We start from the raw sequence: 21033 nt of genomic DNA, 5'->3' as shown, positions 1-21033 counted from the left end.
ATCTGTCCACTATGAACCGTCCTAGCTTTAAGGTAGTTATCAATGCCTTAACGACCATCAATTTGGCTGAAATTTTGCAGAGATGATCTATACATTGATACCTAAAAACTAAACGATCGAGATGTGCATATGAGACCGAAAAGTGTCTATAAACTCCAACCTCACACGTTAATTTCAGAGTGAGACATCACTCTGGATATATATATATATATATATTTATTTTTTTCCCATGAAGAAGACACTTTGCATCCATTTGAGGAAAGACGACGAGGGTGATGTAATTATTATTAGGTAAATGTAAAAGTGATTTTTTTGGTTGTGTATTCATTCCTTTTGATTCAGAGAAAGTCGCAGAGAAGGCAAAAATCAGAGAGAAGCAACGAAATGAAGAAAACTGGAGGTGCAGAAAAGAAACGGGTCCGAAGGTCCTCTGCAGCTCTTCAGAACGGCGGCCGGGATTCCAACTCCGACACCCCTCCTAGGGTTTTGTCTCTCATCCCTGATCTATTATTTCCCAATTCAAATTTTGTTTCTCTATCTATCTATCTCTGCATTGTATGATTTCTACTGCCCTCCAATTCTCAATCTTCTGTTGGGTTATGTTTTTGATTATTTGGGAAATTAGAAAAGGAAATCTATCGTCTTTGGTGTTGGGTTCTTGAATTTACTGCAGGTTGTGAGGTTTTGCATGTAAAGTTTCTCACTTTTTGGCTATGAAAGCTCGACTGCGATCCCCCATTTTCGGTTTATTGCCCACAAACAAGGGCAACCTATTTTAGCCAAAAAAAAAGTGTGTACCCAGAAGAGGGGGACAGAATGCGGTGTATATAACCCTCTGCAAGATGCATCAAATCCCTCCCTTACATGTTAGAACTAATATCGAACAATGACTGATTGTAAGAATTAGTATACCTAGTGCTATGTTCGCAGTTAAAAGAGGACAGATGGGAGTACTGCTAACAGGTGTTTTTGATTGATCAATCCCCGTATATGTACTATAAAATGTAGCAATATTTAGAGGACCGCAATTTGTATTTAATATCTGCTTTTTCTATTGAGCATGAAAAAGACCGCAGGTTATGAAGCCTTATCATTAGAGAGCATAGCAATCAGAAGATTCAATCTTTTAACAATATGAGTACTTATATTTCACAGACACAGTAAAGTACTAGATATTGTAATAGAAGTGATTTCCTTTTAATCGAATAGCAAACTTATGTTTCTATTGGATTTCTTTGGCCAAGCATGCAAACTAGTTTAGAGTGTCGTTGGAAACCATCTAGAGTGCAAATAACGTGTAATATAAATGTCGGATGATACGTGACTATAATGCTAAATGATGCTGTTATGCACCTTGATTATTATATGTTTATTTCTCTTTGATGACTCTAGATGGCATGCAAAATTGAGTTTCTATGTTGAAAATAAGTTGAAACATAGCTCAGATGATCAGATCTCTAGGTATTTTGCATTGCCGACTAGGAGCGTTACCTACATAGTCAGACTCCAATTGCATTTTAGTTTTGGTATTGTGGATGAGTGTCTATGCTTCATGATGCTTCCTCTCTGTCGCTCGATTATCTCAACTTTAGGTAATTAGTGGTGGCCAAGCTTCTGTTTTCGTTTGATTTTTTTTTTCCAGGTTTGATGCAATGTCTGTGTGCAATGATGTTGATTTTAGTTGGAAAGCTGTGTTCTGCAAACTGGTTTTCATTTTCAGAGCCTGCTTATATTTTCTTTGTTTTCTGATTGCCACATGATTTTCTTTCAGAAACAAGCAGCCAAGCAGGATGAGTTCCAGTTGTTTGCAGAGAAGGTGAGAGACCACAAGGATTTGGTGTCTAGGTGGGCTGTTCTACAGGAGACACGGGTAGAATATTTCAGAGGGAAGGATTTTGTAAGCTTTTTGAGAAATCATCCAGAGCTCAAAGACATTCTAGAATCAGATAGGAATTTAGAAGCTGAAGATATTGCCAATATCTTACTGAGAAAGAATCTTCTAGTGCGGTGCGATCGTGTTGTGAAAACTGTTCGTCCTGGGAAGAAGAAATTGTCTACATGGCCTGCACATTTGGAGATATTTTCAGTAAGTCAACCTTATAATTGCTAATAAACACATAACTTTGTGGCCTTGGAATTAGAAGCTTAAGCTTCTTGTTTCTCACTTCATTTTAGTTGTAACCTCCTACTATTATATTCTTCATTCTGGAATTCTACAGTTATCATGACAGTGGCAATATGAACCCATGTATAATATACTATTAGATTAGATACGGCTTTCTTTTTGCAACCAGTTAAGGTGACCAATTGGGGTTTTTCCATTTCAGTATATCTACATTGTCTATCAACTCACACTTATTTAGTCCATGTTTACAACATGAACATTTACTTTGTAATTGTGTTCATGCTGTGATATTCAATTACCTCTCTTGTTTGCTGTGATACTCTTAAAGTTCATTGTAATGTGGTCATGCTGTGATATTCAACTACCTCTTGGTTGCTGCGATACTCTTAAAGGTCATGTTTACAACAGGCACATTTACTTTGTAATTCTGCTCATCCTGTGATATTCAATTACCTCTTTTTTGCTGCAATATAAAGTTAATGGGGGATGCAAGAGTCTTCAAAAAAAAAAAAAAAAAGAAGAGAGAGGGTGGAGGGGATGCAAGAGAATGGGTGACTTCCAAAGTGCTGTTAAAGTAGCTGCTGTCTATGGCAAGATATATCTGAAGGGAATTTTTGCTTCATTTTGCTGCTTTAGGGTGGGTAATGGGGAGAAGGTGAGGTATTGGGAAGAGTGTTGGGTGGGAATCATTTTGAGCGACAGCTTTTTGTCATCGTCGTTATCAATCATCCCAGTAATTTTTATTGCAACATTCTCTACCACTCCTCTCTTATCATTTGAGTTGGGGTTTTGGGTTTCAGAGAAATTAAGTGACCTGGAGGTGGAGGAGTTTACATGATCAATGTTATAAACCATCTAAATTGTTCCCTACAGATCAGACAGAAAAATTGTGGTGGTATTCTTTTAAATCTTGTATAGGCATTTAGGACAACTGATTTGTTTCTTTGTTAACTCCTGCAATTTGGAAAGCCAAAATACCTTCTGATACATGGATGCATGGTTGGATAATTGCTGATGGGAGGGTTAATGGCAGGGTCAACACTGTAACCATGGTTTAAAGAGGCAACTTCCTATCCCGCTCATTGATGAATGACGTGCAGGAATAATGCTTAGAGAATGGACCATTGGTGAATGATGTGCAGGAATAATGCTTAAAGAATGGACCATTTGTTGCTTCACTGCCCATTTATCATCTCTATGGTTGCGGCTGGTTAAAGAGGCAAATTCTGTGAGCCCTGCCACGCTGAGTGCATGTTGTGAGAAGCCTAAATATTTTGGAGTAAAGAAGAGGGGGTATGGCTTCTGGGGGAATGTGCCTGGAGAGGAACAACAGGCCTCTGATAATGTGAAGGAGAGGGGATGTATCATCTTTAGGAGCGAATTCTTTTCTGAGTTTCTTAATGGGTTTCTACATAGGATTTATTGTTTTTCTGTATTAGTGCTGCATTAGTCTAGATTTTAGTTGTGGTTTTCTTAGCATTTTGTTGTTTTTGTTTTGGTACTGAGTTGTGTTTTATTTGGTTTTGTTTAGTTTCCTTTTTGTTTGTCACTTGCCTTCTATCCCTTCTCCCTGTTGTTGTAATCTTTCCTTTTCAATGAAAGTCATGTTCCTTAGAGAAGAAAGACTTTGTTTTGCCGTTTTTACTTTCTCCTTGGATCGATATATTTGATTATTGTGTGCTTATGCTGTATCTATAATTTCTTTTATGAACCTGAAAAGTGTGTACTTTTTATGCATTTGTGAAATTAAAATTTTTTGTGCTTTTGTAAAACTTTGGAACTATGAACGGATGAAACCACTTGGTGTGCCATCCAAAGTTTAGTACTATATTGATCCTGCATTTGTGTGGCTAGTAGCTCTTGTTCATGTATTTTTATGCACCATGCATATTAATTCTTTGACTGCTTTTGCAGGAGCAAGGATTTTCTGAGAATGACGCCTTCTTTGCATGGACTTTTGTTAAACGGCGGCCTCTCTGGCAGACGCTTCTTTCATTTTTCTGGCCTGTTGTGACATTGGCAATTTGCTTGTTTCCTGTATACCCCCATCGGTGCAAGCTACTAATACTCTACTCGTGTCTCGGGGTCCTGCTGCTTTTCCTTTCTCTACTTGTTTGTAAGTACCAAACAACTGGTTAAATACTCTTATTTGTTCAAACATCTTCTTCATGAACCTCAAAACCTTTGCTACATCTTATTGTTTTATCATCATCTGGTGATTAGATTCAAAAAGTAGGTTCTTACATATTCATCCCCATTGAAAAAGTTGCACTTATCTATTACGCTTGGTGAAGTGTTGTGTTTAGCAACCATACTGCACATTATGATCTGAGACATCGATTGCATTAGAATTATTGATTTGAGGTTGCTTTACTTATCTGCGAAAGCCAGGCGGTATTAGAGTTAGTGGCATGTTTGTAACATGTCTTTGCATTTAATAAAATACCTAGGTGTCGGTAGGTTCAATACTTTCTTGGCTAATATTATTCAGTCACTGTATTCAGTTCCTCATTTTAAAAATGACTATGCTATCATTTTGTTGTTGCCTTTAAGTCGCTATTGCCTTTAAGGGAGTCAGTCTTAGGTATTACCAAGGCCGGACATAACTTTCTGGTACCTTTCTTAGGTATCTATTTTTGAAGTTAGTAGATTGGCCTAGAAATGTGTTGTAGCTAACTAGGGATATAGAAGGTATTGTCACTTTTTTTTTTTTTGGTTAATTAGCAATATTGGGCGAGTGGGATTGGAAAGTGGGATAGGTGAATGCTCTTAGCCTCTAGAGCTCCAAGCCTGCATTTGAAGGCATTTTTATTTTAATGACATTGTTAGCAACTTAGCTACTTCCTTTTTAAGGCCTCTTGTTAGGTAATTTAAGGGCCCACCTATAAGCCCAAGTCCATCAGAGTGCATTAAGAGCAGGGTTGAAACTGATAAGACATGCCACCTCTGCTTGCACGTTTTGTTGTCTCTTTCACTATTGTTTAGGTGTTACCTGTTGATTAGGATGAAGTTATGTGAGACTTCTTTTAGATGATGGGATAGGAACTAGTGTGGTCGTTTAATCTACAACAAGCACACTTACATAGTAGTTCGCTTGTGACATCTTTACTCCCATCTCAAGAATCATGCATCTTACAACATGTTCTGTACTAGCTATCGAACTTGGAAAATAATATCAAGATTTGAACCTTGTGATTTGTAAAAAAAAAAGGAAAAAAAAAAAAAACAAAAAAAAAAGAAGAGACAAATATATACCTGTAAGAGTGCAGTCATTGCCATTGGAATTTTGTTCCATGATTTAACCATGCTGTCATTGATAGTGAATAATCATACCTCAATTCTAGTTTGGTTTGATTGTTAGGTTTCTTCGTCATCCTTAGCTATAGTGAGATTGAAAATTCCTCTGACTGTAGCATCTTTCAATTATTCATTATTTGTGCACCAGAAACGTTTGTAATTTCTGAGATGTAAGTTGACTTGCTTCTTCTTGGCTGTTTCTCTGATCTTGAAATTCTCTATTTTGTTCTGTCAAGAGTCCAGATTTACTTATATAAATGATTGTTCTTGTAGTGATCTTTTCTGTCATATTCAACATAAAACATTTAATTTCTATTTAAACAATATTTTGCTTGTATGGAGTAATCAAGATTTCTTCTGAATTTCCAGTGAGGGGTGCAATATTTGGTGCTCTATACATTGTTTTGGGGAAGCGAGTTTGGTTTTTCCCAAACATTCTCGCCGAGGAAGCCACTTTGAGGGAACTGTTCCGTTTCTGTCCCCAGAAAGATGAGGAGGAGCGACCAAAGTGGACAACAAGGATCTTCTATGCGGTACTTGCAGTGCTGGTCATATTGCTGATGAGGCACCATGCCCCTGATGAAGCTGCCAGAGCCAGGTCAGTTTTACACCTACTTGTAAACTCTGATTGGTAGTGTCAGGCCAATCTTGTCTCATTGCTGTTCAATGATGTTGAATACCATGTCACAATATTGTGCTTCAAGCGAGCAAGTGGCAAAAAAAAAAAAAAAAACAAAAAAAAAAAGTCGAGATTTAGAAAACAGCTAATAATTTGAAAGCCTTTACCCTTTATATCATCTAGTCTTTTTCTAGGGTTCTTATTGGAAATCCCGCTTCGCTTTTGGTTGCAACACTCTACTCTACTGGATGACTCGCATTTTGGTATTGCCAAACATACTAATTTGTGAGTGTGTTATTCTTTGCAGGTATCAGAAACGTGTATCAAATATAATCGATGATGTGCTTGAGTGGGATCCAAGATTGGCCCTCTCTGGGATGATGGAGAAGCAATCTTTGTTTAATGAGACAGAGCCAAGCAATGCTACTGATGAAGAGGTGACACCACCGGCGGATGGGGTGGGTGCAAAAACTATCATAGAGCAGGACGAGGAAGATGTTAGTGAAATCCTAGACGTTAGTGATGAAAAGCTAGACAACAGTGATGAACAAACACATGATCATATATGATTATAAAGTATGCAATACCTAAAGAACACATTGCACCTCTTTACCCTTTTGCCTTTAAATTGGAGTGTAAAACAATATGTAACAGACAATAAAGCAGTTAGTTATAAAGTGTGGTCTTTTTGTTGGATTCATAAATATCCGTTACAAACATATTTTGAAATTTTTTTATTAGTTGACTCTTTCTTTCTAGATTACTACAATACTACTTGAGGAAATGATCAACAGTATTATGCAGTACAAGAAAAATACACCAACCTTAGCGGATGTTTTGAGAGATCAAGGGAATATAACATCTTGGTTTTTGAAACCGTCACATTTTTCAGTTGTATGCAGTTTTTGCAGGGTGTTCAGATATCACAGGAACTTATGCAATTCCTGTCTACTCTATATGCAGACAGCCTCCTAACCAGTTTCGACTTTTGGTAGAAACTTGATTAACATAACAGAAAGCATTTTGTTAACTGACAGCTCGTAGGCCGTAAAGCCTAGGTGGATTAGGCTGCATTCATATACACGAAGGTGGCTATAACAAGGTGGAAGTTGATGCTGAATAATCAAGGTTTGTCATTTCCTTCGTCTGATGACATGCGAGGGTGGACTGTCTGATTTCATTTTCCTAGTGAAAATGGTCCTAGAGTGGTAGTTGCTTGTGGTGCAAAGCTAAAGATTTTTCTTTGATCAGCTGTGTATGATAAGTTCCTTACACATGTTCAGAGAAGTAAAAGACATTTCTACCGGAAAGGGTATGCCCGATACTTTGGATCAATTCTTCCGAGGTTGCCATGCACTGGAAATCTAGAATGATATCGATAGATGTCTGATATCACTCACTCATTTTCTCTAAGCCATAAATCATGGCTGATGCCCAATCTCAAGTCTTTTGATCAAACTCTCAAAGGACTACCTTTAGATGTCCTGCAAACATTTTCACACCCATCTTGGCCTAAATGCTCTTTTTCTTCTTTTCTTATTATTATTTTTCTTTTTCCTGAGAAACTGAGTTACACACTCAAACTGAATATTAAGCTAGTATCCCACGGAGTTTCAACTTTCAAACAATAAGATTTATATGATAAACAATGGGATACAGAAGTAAAGTTTCCACACAATTACATCTTGTTTAAAGAAAGGAACAGTAGGCCAAAAGAAGCTTTGGTCATTGGCAGATGCATCACCTGCCAGAAGATGTGCTGCTTTGTTAGCCTCCCTCGGCCTCCTAGCATAAACAAACCAAGAGTTGGGCAGATTTTCCAAATCTGCACTAACGTCATCGTAGAGTCTACCAAGTGCAGACAAATTCTGCCCTCTTTCCTGACAAAGCTGCTGCTTTAAAATCAAACAATCGGTCTCAAAAATGACCGGATGAAGAAGATGAGTAATAACATTGTCTACTGCCTCTCTGCAGGCCGTCAACTCTGCATGTTCTGCAGAATGAATATAAGAGAATGCCTTCCCCACTGCACCCAAACATACTCCAGTTTCATCACGTACCACCACTCCCACTGCTGCCTTGCCAGTTCCACCATTAAAGGCCCCATTGAAATTAATCTTCAACCAACATTTTGGAGGAGCTTTCCATTTGAAAACTCTTCTCATACTCTGCACCCTTTGTACCTTAGAGTTATGGAAAATATAATTGCTAAGCCTTGTTGAGTAATATAGAGTCAAATGCTCACATATTATGTAATTTAAAAAATATCAAGTACAAATAGGAAAGTACAACTTTTAACATCATAAACTGCCACACATCCATGTCTGCCCTTTCAAACACTGGGATCCATTCAATTTTAACCATTTCTCCCGCTTCGGGAATACCAGTTGAGTTCTCTACATGAGTAACATGTGTTGTGTTTTTGGCTCATTGATACAATCTGAAAATTAGGATGCAGAATTCAAATCCAAGTCTAGAAAGGAAAGAGGTTTGCGCGCAGCTTTTCTATAAGTTCTAGGAAAGTTAGTCTTTCAAGTTCTATTAGGATTTGTATTATAGGCTTAGAAAGGCTTAGTCTATTAGGATTAGGAATCCTAATCCCATGTTGTATCAGCAGCCTCTATGCCCTATAAATAGGAGTTGCAGTCAGTTTTCTGGAATTAAGACAGAGAGTGCAGAAAACTAAGAGTCAAGGTGATAGAGAGATAAGAACTAGTCAGGAAGGTTTGAGGGATCTGCAATAAGTACTTGTAAACACCTAAATTCTTCATAGTGCTAGTGAATCTCTCAAGAGAGATCACGAAGTGGACGTAGGCTAAAGTTTTGGCTGAACCACTATAAATCTGCTGTGTTGTTTCTGTTTTCAGTTCATCTATTTTTTGATTTTGCTTTAGTAAAACACAAAGATCCTAAAGGGGGCTTACACAATAAGTGGTATCAGAGCTTAGGCTCAAGGTGTTTTGCGATGGTGAACGGCAAAGTCATTGTCGAAGCAGGAGATGTGAAACCGTCCATTAAGCCCTTTAATGGCAAGGAGAACTTCACGCTTTGGCAGAGGAAGATGAAGAACGTTCTGGTTCAGCAAGAGGTTGATGAGGCAATTGGAGATAAGCCTGCAACAATGACTGAAGCAGATTATACGAAGAAGAATAAGAAAGCAAAGATCTCCATTGAGCTGCATCTTGCTGATAATGTCTTGCTTCATATTGGTGAGAATATGACTGCAAAGGAAGCATGGGAGAAGCTTGAAAGCGTCTACAGGGGTAAAACTATTAGCAGCAAGTTGCTCTTGAAGGAACAGCTCTTTGGCCTCAAGATGGAGGAAGGGGATGATCTTAATGATCACATATGCAATTTTCAGAATTGCATATCAAACTTGGAGAAGGTTGGAGCAAAGATGGATGACGAAGACACGGCTGTCATGTTACTTCATTCGCTTCCACCTTCATTCAAGCACTTCAAAACCACCATGATATTCAAAGATACTATCACACTTTCGAAAGTGTGTGAGAACCTGGAATCATATGTCAAAATGGACAAAGAAGAAGAAAGTTCTCAAGCACGGGAACTTCATGTCAGAGGCAAGGAGAGAGGAAGGTCCAGGAATAGAGGTGGTGGATTTGAAGAAAGAGGCAGGTCTAAATCCAAGGGGAAAGGCAAAGAAAAGAAGAATGGTTGCTTCGAATGTGGTTCACTCGACCACTGGAAAAGGAATTGTAAACAATGGAAGGAGAAAAAGGCGCAGATGTTAGGAGAAAGCTCCAAGTCAGCCAATGTTGTTGCTGGAAATTATAGTGACGATGGAGAACTTCTTGCAGTAACAACCAGCTCCAGCGCGCTTAAATATTGGACCTTGGATACAGCCTGCACATTTCATATGTGTGCACATAGAGATTGGTACGACACATATGAAGAAAGGAACACCGGGGAAGTGTTGATGGGAGATGATTCACCTTGTAGAATTATGGGAATTGGAACAGTAAAGATCAAGATGCATGATGGAATTGTCCGAACGCTGGGAAACGTCAGACATGTCCCAAAATTGAGCAGAAACCTGATTTCATTGAGCACTTTGGATAGGGCTGGATTTTGGTATAAATTTGAAAAAGGACAGCTCAAGGTAGGAAAGGGACAAATGGTCTACATGAGGATTGTGATGCAACCAGATAACATGTATAAACTTACGGGTTCTACAGTGGTAGGTGGAGCTGCAGTTTGTACGGAAGAAGACAAGACTGAGCTTTGGCATAAACGGCTAGGGCACATGAGTCAGAGAGGGTTGCAAGAATTACACAAAAGGGATCAGCTGGAAGGTGTAATGAGCTGCAAACTTGAATTTTGCAAGTATTGCACACTCGGAAAGCAGACCAACGTGACGTTTAATGTGGGCAGCAATGAGAACAAATCTAAAGGAGTATTGGACTACATTCACACAGATGTTTGGGGGCCTACACCAACAAAATCAAAGGGTGGAGCCAGATATTTTGTCTCTTTCATAGATGATTTTTCGAGGAAGGTTTGGGTATATTTTATGAAAACTAAAGATCAGGTTTTCACTAAGTTCAAGGAGTGGAAAGCTGAAGTTGAAAACCAAACAGGCAGAAAAATCAAGTGTTTGAGAAGCGACAATGGAGGTGAATATAGAGATAATCAGTTCTTACAGCTGTGCAAGGATGCAGGCATCACAAGACACTTTACTATTAAGAAGACTCCCCAACAAAATGGTGTTGCAGAAAGGATAAACAGAACTCTCATGGAGAGAGAAAGAAGCATGAGACTTCATGCGGGGTTGCCTGAAACTTTTTGGGCAGAAGCGGTTAATCATGCATGTTATTTGATTAATCGATCACCTTCTAGGGCTATTAACTTCAAGTGTGCAGAGGAGGTATGGTTTGGAAAGCCAGTTGATTATTCCAACTTGAGAGTGTTTGGTTGCAGTGCTTATGCACATATTCCCAGCGATGAAAGAACCAAACTGAAACCAAAGTCCCATGAGTGCTTGTTCATCGGCTTTGAAAAAGGGGTGAAAGGTTATAAGTTATGGGATATAGTCAACGACAAAAGGGTGATCAGCAGGGATGTAATCTTTGATGAGAAGACTATGCCATTGAATGAGGAGGTTAATAGCAAGAAGGAGAAGATGGTTGTTGTTGAAGAAGAAGCAATTAAGATTTCATTAGCTAAACCATCAGATGAAGATTCTCAAGCTCAGGTGGAGCAAATTGAGCAAGTAGGGAATGATCAAGGAGCTATTGAAGAAACAGAGCAGCAACAACAGTCACCAGTTAGGGCTCAGGTCGAGCAATCCCCACAGAGGGGTCGAAATTCCCCTATCCCACAAGCACCTGAATCATTTAAAAGAAGCATAGCACTTGACAAACCTAAGAGGAATCCAAGAAAAATACAAAGGTTCGGATTTGAACAGGAAGAAGATGTGAGTCATGCTCTGAGTATAAGTCAAGGAGATCCAACTACTTATCAAGATGCCATAGAAAACGAAGAACGGGCAGGTTGGATTGGTGCTATGACAGAAGAGATGGAATCTTTGCATAAGAATTCCGTGTGGGAGTTGGTTCCTAAACCCAAAGAAAGAAAACTTGTTGGCTGCAAGTGGGTGTTTAGGAAGAAAGAAGGAATACATGATGCTGATGCCATAAAGTACAAAACACGTTTGGTGGCAAAAGGGTATTCGCAAAAAGAGGGAGTGGATTATGACGAGATTTTCTCTCCGGTCGTCAAACACACTTCGATTTGGTTATTGTTGTCTATAGCAGCTCAGTATGATATGGAGATTGAGCAGATGGATGTGAAAACTGCGTTTCTTCATGGGGACCTCGAAGAAGACATTTATATGTCGCAGCCGGAGGGTTTTGTCGAAACAGGAAAAGAGGATCTGGTTTGTCGGTTAAAGAAGTCTCTATATGGACTTAAGCAATCACCAAGGCAGTGGTATAAGCGTTTCGACACATACATGCTGAAAATAGGCCACACAAGGTGTCTATATGATTGCTGCGTTTACTACCATGTATTTGAAGATGGGGAGATTATTCTACTACTTTTGTATGTAGATGACATGCTAATTGCATGCAAGGATATGTCAAAAATTCAAGAGCTTAAGAAGAAATTGGGAGCTGAATTCGACATGAAGGATCTAGGAGCTGCACAAAAGATCCTTGGAATTGAAATAAGGCGGGATAGAAAAGCTGGTAAAATTTGGTTGTCACAAGAAAAGTACATTATGAGGGTACTTGAACGCTTCAACATGGATGGAGCTAAGGTTGTTCCTATCCCATTAGCTGCACATTACCAGTTAAGTGCAAAGCAAAGGCCATCAAGTCAAAAAGAGATTGATGCGATGAAGGATGTTCCATATGCAAGTGCAGTAGGGTGTCTCATGTATGCAATGATTTGCACAAGACCAGATTTAGCTCAAGCATTGAGCGTTGTCTCTAAGTACATGTCAAATCCGGGTAAGCCCCACTGGGAAGCAGTGAAGTGGATTTTGAGGTATTTAAAAGGGACTAGGCAGCTTGGAATCATGTTTGAGAGAAAACAAGAAGTAGCATGTGTGGCTGGTTTTGTGGATGCAGATTATGCAGGCGACTTAGATAAAAGAAGGTCCACAACAGGTTATGTTTTTACTTGTGAAGGAGGACCTGTGAGCTGGAAATCAACTCTTCAAGCAGTCACAGCTCTATCTACTACTGAGGCAGAATATATGGCGTTAACAGAAGCTTCAAAGGAAGCTATTTGGTTGAATGGGCTGGCAAGTGAATTTGGAATTCACCAAGAAGGCGTGGTAGTGAAGTGTGACAGTCAAAGTGCCATTCACTTGGCAAAGAATCAAGTGTTTCATGCAAGGACGAAACACATTGATGTTCGCTATCACAGGATCAGAGATTGGGTAGAATTTGGAAATATCTTTGTGGAGAAGGTTCACACAAATGACAATGCTGCAGATTGTCTTACCAAGCCTGTTGCTGTAGAGAAGTTCAAGCATTGCTTGAACTTGCTTAGTGTCACAACATGTTGAGTTGTGGTGGAGCACCTCCTCACTTGAGGTGCGTTGAGGCAAGAAGAGTCTTGCCAAGGTGAGGGTTCTTGAAGGTTTGTTCGGGATTACTTCAAGAAGTTCATGACATCCTGAAGGTTGCAGCAATCGTTTTGGTATCAACTCACCAAGGTGGAGATTGTTGTGTTTTTGGCTCATTGATACAATCTGAAAATTAGGATGCAGAATTCAAATCCAAGTCTAGAAAGGAAAGAGGTTTGCGCGCAGCTTTTCTATAAGTTCTAGGAAAGTTAGTCTTTCAAGTTCTATTAGGATTTGTATTATAGGCTTAGAAAGGCTTAGTCTATTAGGATTAGGAATCCTAATCCCATGTTGTATCAGCAGCCTCTATGCCCTATAAATAGGAGTTGCAGTCAGTTTTCTGGAATTAAGACAGAGAGTGCAGAAAACTAAGAGTCAAGGTGATAGAGAGATAAGAACTAGTCAGGAAGGTTTGAGGGATCTGCAATAAGTACTTGTAAACACCTAAATTCTTCATAGTGCTAGTGAATCTCTCAAGAGAGATCACGAAGTGGACGTAGGCTAAAGTTTTGGCTGAACCACTATAAATCTGCTGTGTTGTTTCTGTTTTCAGTTCATCTATTTTTTTGATTTTGCTTTAGTAAAACACAAAGATCCTAAAGAGGGCTTACACAATAACATGACGGGGATTTGCCATCCCTATTTGTTGTAGTGCGACAAACGGGACAACGGGTGGACACGGCTAATGACCGGCGGAGGCATACATCGTGAAATATGTGTTGACAGTTATATAGTATAGCACACTGGTCGTCTTCCTTGTACTCCTCCAAGAAAATAGCACACTCGGGGGCCGTTCGATGTTTAAAAGTCATGTACTCTTGTGGCCTCGTGTCACTCGAAGTCGTGTAGTCTCGCGGCCTCATGTCACTCAAAGTCGTGTAGTCTAGCCGCCTCATGTCACCCAAGATGTAGTCTCGCCACCACATGTCACTCGAAGTCGTGTAGGAATCTTGCAGAATCCTTTCAGTTGAAGTCGTGTAGTCTCGAGGCCTCATGTCACTCGAAGTCGTGTAGGAATCTCGCAGAATCATGTCACTCGAAGTCGTTTAGTCTCGCGGCCTCATGTCACTCAAAGTTGTGTAGTCTCGCGGCCTCATGTCACTCACAGTAATGCGGTCTCGTCGCCTCATGTCACTCGAAGTAGTGTAGTCTCGCGGCCTCATGTCACTCGAAATAATGCGGGTCTCGTCGCATCATGTCACTCGAAGTCGTGTAGGAATCTCGCAGAATCCTTTCAGTTGAAGTCGTGTAGTTTCGAGGCCTCATGTCACTCCTCTGGGTTCCACAACATTAACAACTTCTATGGGCAATGTTTTAAATATCTGCGATATTTCGGATATATCCCCCGATATCTCTTTTTTTCGACGGACCCATATATCTTGGGGGGTAAATATCTTATCTTCTACTGTTTCTGCAAAATTTCTCTGACATTGTCAAATATCCCCGATATATTAGATATTTGCGATATATCCCCAATAAAGTGAAGAAATATCTGTAAAATTTGAGGTAAAAAAAAAAAAAAAAAACTCAGTAATTCTCTAAATGAAAATCTGTGTGAAGAGAGATCTCCTAAAGGCAAATCTGAGTGAGGAGAAATCCCCTTAAGGTGAATCTAGGTGAGTAGAAAATCTCCTCAAGGCGAATCTAGGTGAGGAAAAAAAATCCCCTCAAGGCGAATTTAGGTGAGGAGAAATACCCTCAAGGCGATTTTGGGTGAGAAGTAATTCTCTAAAAGTCTAAATGCAAATCTGTGTGAGGAGAGATTTGGTACTGTGTAGTGATGATGCGTGGGGTGGTACAGCAACTCCAGATAGTTCTGATTATGGTGGAGAGGGTGGAAGCGGAACAGGTGGTGGAGGTGAAAGATATGAATATGGACAATCTTCTGTGGATGGAGGATTCCAATTTACATGTGAATGTAATTTTGATCATACCACCCAAGATGAAGACCACGGAGTGAGAACAGCTGGTCATGGTGCTCAAGAGAAGACCCGATATGGGAGGAGGACTAGAGGTGCAACTGATGATCAAAGTACCCCATCTGATGTTTCTTCAATTGCCTTAAGTTTGGACTTTATCAGTTTAGGCACAGAGCGCAGTGGGATCTCAAATGAATCTTATGAAGGCAACAATCAATTTGGTTATGATGCTTATGGATATAATCAATATGGAAAAGTATATGATCAGTCATCTAGTTGGGTTCATCCTTATTATCCCCTTATAGGGAAAACAGTCGGCAGCTCTAAAGAGATCTATAACTATCATGTTCATCACTACAATTCACACTATATGAGTCATATGTCTTGGTCTGATTATTGCATTTTCGTAGACCAGCGAGCGGCTTTGCAACCGCCTAGAGTCTCTTTTTGGATGTAGATGAAGTTGACATTCATCTGTATTTATATGTAATTCTAAATTTCTAATAAATTGACTTTTTTCAAAAACGGCATTTTGTTATCCTGTATCCCCGATATTTCTGATATCTTTTTTTTTTCAAAGTACCGATAGATATGAAGATACCGATATTTAAAACCTTGCTTCTATCATACTGTTTCTATTTACCCTGGCTTGGCTTGTGTGAGGTTGTTTTGCTGCCTTGTTGGATGTACTCTTGGATACCATCTCAGTATCATGTTGTTTTCTTACCTGCAACTTTTGTTCCCCAGACCTCATAGTATCCTACTTTCTTTCTCTTTCGTGATTATCCTTACTGCTGTTCTGTCTGAATTGGGCACTTTGCTGCTTATCTGTTTTCATGGTGGTTGTCTTTCCTGATCTTGTCACAGGTTTTATTCCCATCAAGTCTTTTGAGGATTGTTTTCCATCATGAATAACCATCTCGAGGATTGTTTTCCATCATGAATAACCATCTCAAGGCCAACATTGTTGTTGACAGGCAGGACCTTTTCTGCTTGCAGAAGAAAAGCAGTGTTTTTCTGCATCAATGGATTCTTATTGCCTTCTACCACTTTCTGTCTACTTGTGGATACCAGATTCTCACCATCTTTGGTCTTAACACCAGCAATCTTACTGCTTTCCTGCATTGTGTGCCCTATTGCAGCTCCCCTTTCTCTTGGTTTCTTGGGGATGTTGTCTTTCTGTGTGGTAGTGGATTTTGCGTTTTCATTTTTGGGAAGCTCATCCAGGCCCATCAGCTTTGCAATAACATTTGGAATCCTATCTTTTTCTGGTTTAGACACTTTCTGGTCTGACTGTTTTGATGGATTTTTGACATCAGGGATATAGCTGACTGAATGCCTGCGAGAAACTGAGGTTGCTGTCTCTCTGCCTTGCTTCTCATCCGTACTACCTCCTGTGGGGTAAGTCAGAGCTGCCATCTTAGGCTTGAGGGTTATCCTTCCTACTTCTTGGATTTTACGAGCATGTCTTGTTGATTTGTCAAAGGAAAACTCTAATTACCGGATGGAACAAAATTGATAGAGTTTGAGTAATGACAGTTATTCAAACAAGCAACAACACAAATAAAAGAACACAAGAATTGCTGACGCAGTGTAAACCTCTCCACTGAGGAAACTTCACTGCGTGGCTTTTAATGTAGCCAACACGAGAATCAAATCCAATATGAATCAAGTTTGTTACAGATCACAAGTAGTGGTATTCAACTCAACCACATTGACTAGCAACAATGCTAACTGGCTCACAACTGTAAAAGACCTATTCTAAACAACTATGAAGCAATCTGTATAGATGAAGAAATCTGGACACGCTTTCAGATTCAGTCTTGCCTTGAAGCCTCACTGATCTCAATCACATATGCAAGTGATGAATGCAGTGAACAAGCAGTATGATCAATCAATCAAACAAACAATGAGAGTTTTGTAAAACAGGTAGTGCAGACTATGCAGCACAATTAAAATTCTCAATTAGAAAAACTCTGCATCGTAAAGCAATTTTCAAAACCTTTTATAGAGGATAAAGACTCCCCCTCTTTCCAATCACATTAAACACCGATTGAGATAAACATGGAAAGGTTTTTCAAAACAATATGTAATCACAATCTTTTATCTGATATGTATTCAAAAAAATTCTAAATGCAGATAAGATTTCCTAAACTCCTTTCCTTAAACACTATTTGAATTGGAGAGTTTAGACCCACAATATATGCATCAATCACATGCAAATTGATATGATATGCAAACTAAAAAGCTCTCTAAACCTAGACCACATTTTCATAATTATATGGAGGAAAAAGAATCGTGCACAATCAATGCGTCTAACCCTAATTGATTCCTATTAGGAAAAATCTTTTTAACAAAAGATTGCCAATTAAAATAAACAGACCTAAATCAATTAGGTCTTCAATGGGACGATTTTAACTGGTGAAAAATATCTTTGCATAATAAAATTTAAGAATAGAAAGATATTTTCCAAAAACAAACTTCCTAAAACCTAGGACTGACTCAAGGATTGCAACACAGGTTGCAATCCCAATGCATATGCTGACTCATGAGATGCATTTACCTGTAACGTATTTGAGATTAGTATTAGGCCCTTTTCCAGCTTCTTCAGTGATGAATTGTCATGATATACTTCACTAGCTTTGTATGGGAATGCCAACAAATAACATGTACAAAATCTTGTACTTACAATCTCCCCCTTTGGCATTCCTATACAAAACACATCTAATTAATGCAAACTCCCCCTCAACAAGTACTTGAGGATCCTCACTTGGGAAGAAGCCTGCAATTCCTGTAACACTTATCACACACACCTTGTAAAAATCAAGTTAAAGATAATGCATAGGAATGTCAACGCAATTTCAAGATCAATATCAAAAGATTTAAACAATCAAAGCACATGTTGATCAAATTCACCAATATTCTCCCCCTTTTTGTCTAGGAATGACAAAGGCAACCTTCAGCTTGTTGTTAATGAACAAGTGAGAGCACAACATAATAAAACCGAACATGTAGACACAGCTTGTGAATGAACCCAAGAATACCAGCTCTTGTGCTGCTCGTAATTGAGTGAATAAATAGAGGAGCATGCAACAAGGAACAAAAGCACATACTTCAAATATTTCATTCCGATATCATCATATTCCTTTGTCTTATTCCCTGCATGGGACTCAGAACCTCAACATTGGTATCTTCCCACTTCTATCAATCTCTATGTGCATGGCCTTCCCAATTTTCCCAAATTTAATGCAGCAGCCAACTCCAGAGCTTGCAAGAACCATCCATGAATTCATTGTCAAGTAGATAGAGGAAGATAACGAACTAGCTTATGAAGCACACAACAACAGACTTCGAAGACAGCCCTTCCATAGACTTATTTTTGTTCCAAAACTGAATATCGTTTTTTTTTTTTTTTTTTTTGATATATCGAAAACACAAAACTAACAACCTAAAAATAGCAAAAAGTTTCAATTGTCTTCCCCCCACACTTAAACCAAATTTGTCCTCAATGTTTGACAAATAATCACATGTAATGAAAAGATCTAAGAATAGAAAGAGAGAGAAAAGAAAACAACACAAACAAGTATATTTAAGAAAAGTAGAGAATGCTCCCTCTTGTAGACCTCCCAATGCACACGACCTTTGGAGACGAACTAAAGACACCAACCTCAAGGCTAATTAAGCCTTGACTTCCTAACATAAGCTCCATGCCAAACATGCTCCAAAGGTACTCCAATAATGCTCAAAGACAATAGGAAACATCACTTGTCACAAACTGATTTCAGCTAAAAAACCTTGCAGCAGTCCTACTTCCGAGGCTTATAGCTCATCCATTCAGAATCGGAATCCAAAGATCCTACTTGGAGATGAAAGTTCATATTCAGGGCTTTCCGTACATATGTGGCGCGAATTCTAAGTCCAAAGGATGTGAAAACTAGAGACCTGCAAAGTTAGCAAAAAATTACAGAAAACTGTCAGAATGCTGACAGAATGTCCTTTGTCCATTCAAACCTGAATACCGGAAGCTACAGGGGTCACATTCAGAAACCCTTTGGTAGGAATGAAGTAGACATCTGGGGCTTCAAATCCATATAAGGCTTGTCTCATTTGGACCCTGGGAAGTATCCCCTGTTTTGCACTTTATGTGGCTCAGCTGCCCAGTTTTCTGCCCTGACCTTTCTGTACTCAACTGGAGACTGTAGACTCATTAGAACTTGGAATTTGGATCTTCCAACGCCATTAAAGAGTATATCAGAAATATGATATCATCACGAAACACAGAAAAGCGATGCAACATTGACATTTTTATGATAAATGCAACTTATGTAGCGGAAGCTATGTAGAAGGAGGATCACCAGTAGATGTTGCACAATAGACACCAGCCCAAGAAGAATCAATCAGAGGAAGACGTTGTAGTGAAAATACAAGGACAGAATGTGATTTTCTGGAGAACGGGGATTGCAGTATATGGATCAATCCCTACTGGGCAGAAATCAGAAATAACGAACCAAACTCCAGATTTTTGGTTACGCAGTGAAAATCTCAAATATGAGATTAAAAACACTGCGGGGCTCTTACTCTTGAGAACCCAAAATAATAATGATCTTATTCAAAAGGATATGTTCTTGTACAAACTTGTATAGCACTTGCTCGGCTATAAGATTTAGACAAAAGCTAACTCTAAGTTTGTCTTCCTTCTAGAACTCCTTCGCTTGAATGATCTTCAATTCTTGTTCTTCTTTCTTCACAGTCTCTCTACTGATCTCGAGAGAGTATTATGCATATGAAACTATGATCATAAACACTTATACATGGACCAAGTGTTTTGACCCTTTGTGAAGACACAAACTCAAACAAATATGCAAGACCCTATCACCAATTCTTGCATTTCTGAATCCCCCTTTTTGCCGTGCATATTTTCTGAATATATATCAAGCACCAACGGCAAAACCTCTATCCCAAGATTCTGACCTAATTCCTCTTTAATTGAGAAATAGACTTTCCATATAAGAAATACAATAAATCTTAAAGGAAATCAATTAGGAGTAGACAAATCCTAAAAACCCTAGGGAATCAATTACACAATAGAAAGTTAAACCTCAAAGATATTTTCCCGTTTTGTATGGGAATGCCAACACACCAAGTTGATCAAAACTTGTACCTACAATCTCCCCCTTTGGCATTCCTATACAAAACATAAATTAGGACAAACTCTTCCCCTCAATAAGTACAGGAGGAACATCACAACTCTTCATCCATTCATTCCTGAAACATTTCTCACACATTGGTTAAAATGTATAAGATAGAATAACATTATCATCGTTATGAATCTGCTTTCTCCCCCTTTTTGAATAGGAATGACAAAAGTAACTTACGTAGCGGAAGCGATGTAGAAGGATCACAAATAGATGGTGCACAATAGACACTAGCCCAAGTCGAATCAATCAGAGGAAGATAGTCCAAGTATTAATACTCCCCCTAAGTGTAATCATGTTATGAAAGATGCAAGAATGAAATGCAAACACACAATGAGTGGGTTGTATCCAAATGCTAAGAATAGATGTAATTCTCATAGCTTTTCCAACAAGAGCAATACCACTTAACCATAAATAAGGGTGCAACAAAATAAGTTCACACATGCGAATCGATTCCAACAACCACAGGGTAAGAGAGAGGATGATCGAGTATTCTATACCTCTTGGTGTGTAGAGTGAACATATCTCAAGATGGGGTGTGTAATATTTGTGGAAACCTGAAAAGCAAGGCTCACATACGAAACACATTTAAGCACATAAACTTTATTCCCCCTTATAACACCGTGTGGGCATGATTTTGAATTTTTCTTTTGGCTTTTCACACAAAGTAACATTTTTGCTCAAGAAGACTACGACCCTTGTAATGAGTATTATGCTAGCAGCTCCCAAGTCAGATGACTTTAGGGTACTAGATGTAACAAGGACATCTCAAAGAGCACATCTAC

General features: G+C 39.0%; 2 protein-coding genes across 2 annotated transcripts; one reads left to right on the top strand and one right to left on the bottom strand.

The window, feature by feature from the left end:
• Positions 1-324: 324 nt before the first annotated feature.
• On the top strand, positions 325-6786 carry LOC133732763 (uncharacterized). Its single transcript, XM_062160347.1, has 5 exons — positions 325-483; positions 1772-2086; positions 4040-4241; positions 5792-6020; positions 6349-6786. Exons 1-5 carry the CDS (start codon positions 385-387, stop codon positions 6608-6610), a joined length of 1107 nt encoding a protein of 368 aa, XP_062016331.1. The 5' UTR covers positions 325-384; the 3' UTR covers positions 6611-6786.
• An 889-nt stretch (positions 6787-7675) lies between these two features.
• Positions 7676-8206, bottom strand: LOC133730601 (uncharacterized). The gene has a single exon (XM_062158160.1). The coding sequence runs from the start codon at positions 8204-8206 to the stop codon at positions 7676-7678; it is 531 nt and encodes a 176-aa protein (XP_062014144.1).
• Positions 8207-21033: the final 12827 nt, after the last annotated feature.

The sequence above is a fragment of the Rosa rugosa genome, chromosome 2 (genome assembly GCF_958449725.1).
Source record: "Rosa rugosa chromosome 2, drRosRugo1.1, whole genome shotgun sequence".
Lineage (NCBI taxonomy): Eukaryota > Viridiplantae > Streptophyta > Magnoliopsida > Rosales > Rosaceae > Rosa > Rosa rugosa.
This window is presented reverse-complemented; position numbering and strand designations above follow the sequence as displayed.

Bases quoted from the DNA above. Each gene is read 5' to 3' on its own strand.
- LOC133732763 (XM_062160347.1), top strand. From the start codon at position 385: ATGAAGAAAACTGGAGGTGCAGAAAAGAAACGGGTCCGAAGGTCCTCT. The intron at 484-1,771 runs GTTTTGTCTCTC...ATTTTCTTTCAG, and splicing joins ACTCCGACACCCCTCCTAGG to AAACAAGCAGCCAAGCAGGA. The intron at 4,242-5,791 runs GTAAGTACCAAA...CTGAATTTCCAG, and splicing joins TTTCCTTTCTCTACTTGTTT to TGAGGGGTGCAATATTTGGT.
- LOC133730601 (XM_062158160.1), bottom strand. From the start codon at position 8,206: ATGAGAAGAGTTTTCAAATGGAAAGCTCCTCCAAAATGTTGGTTGAAG.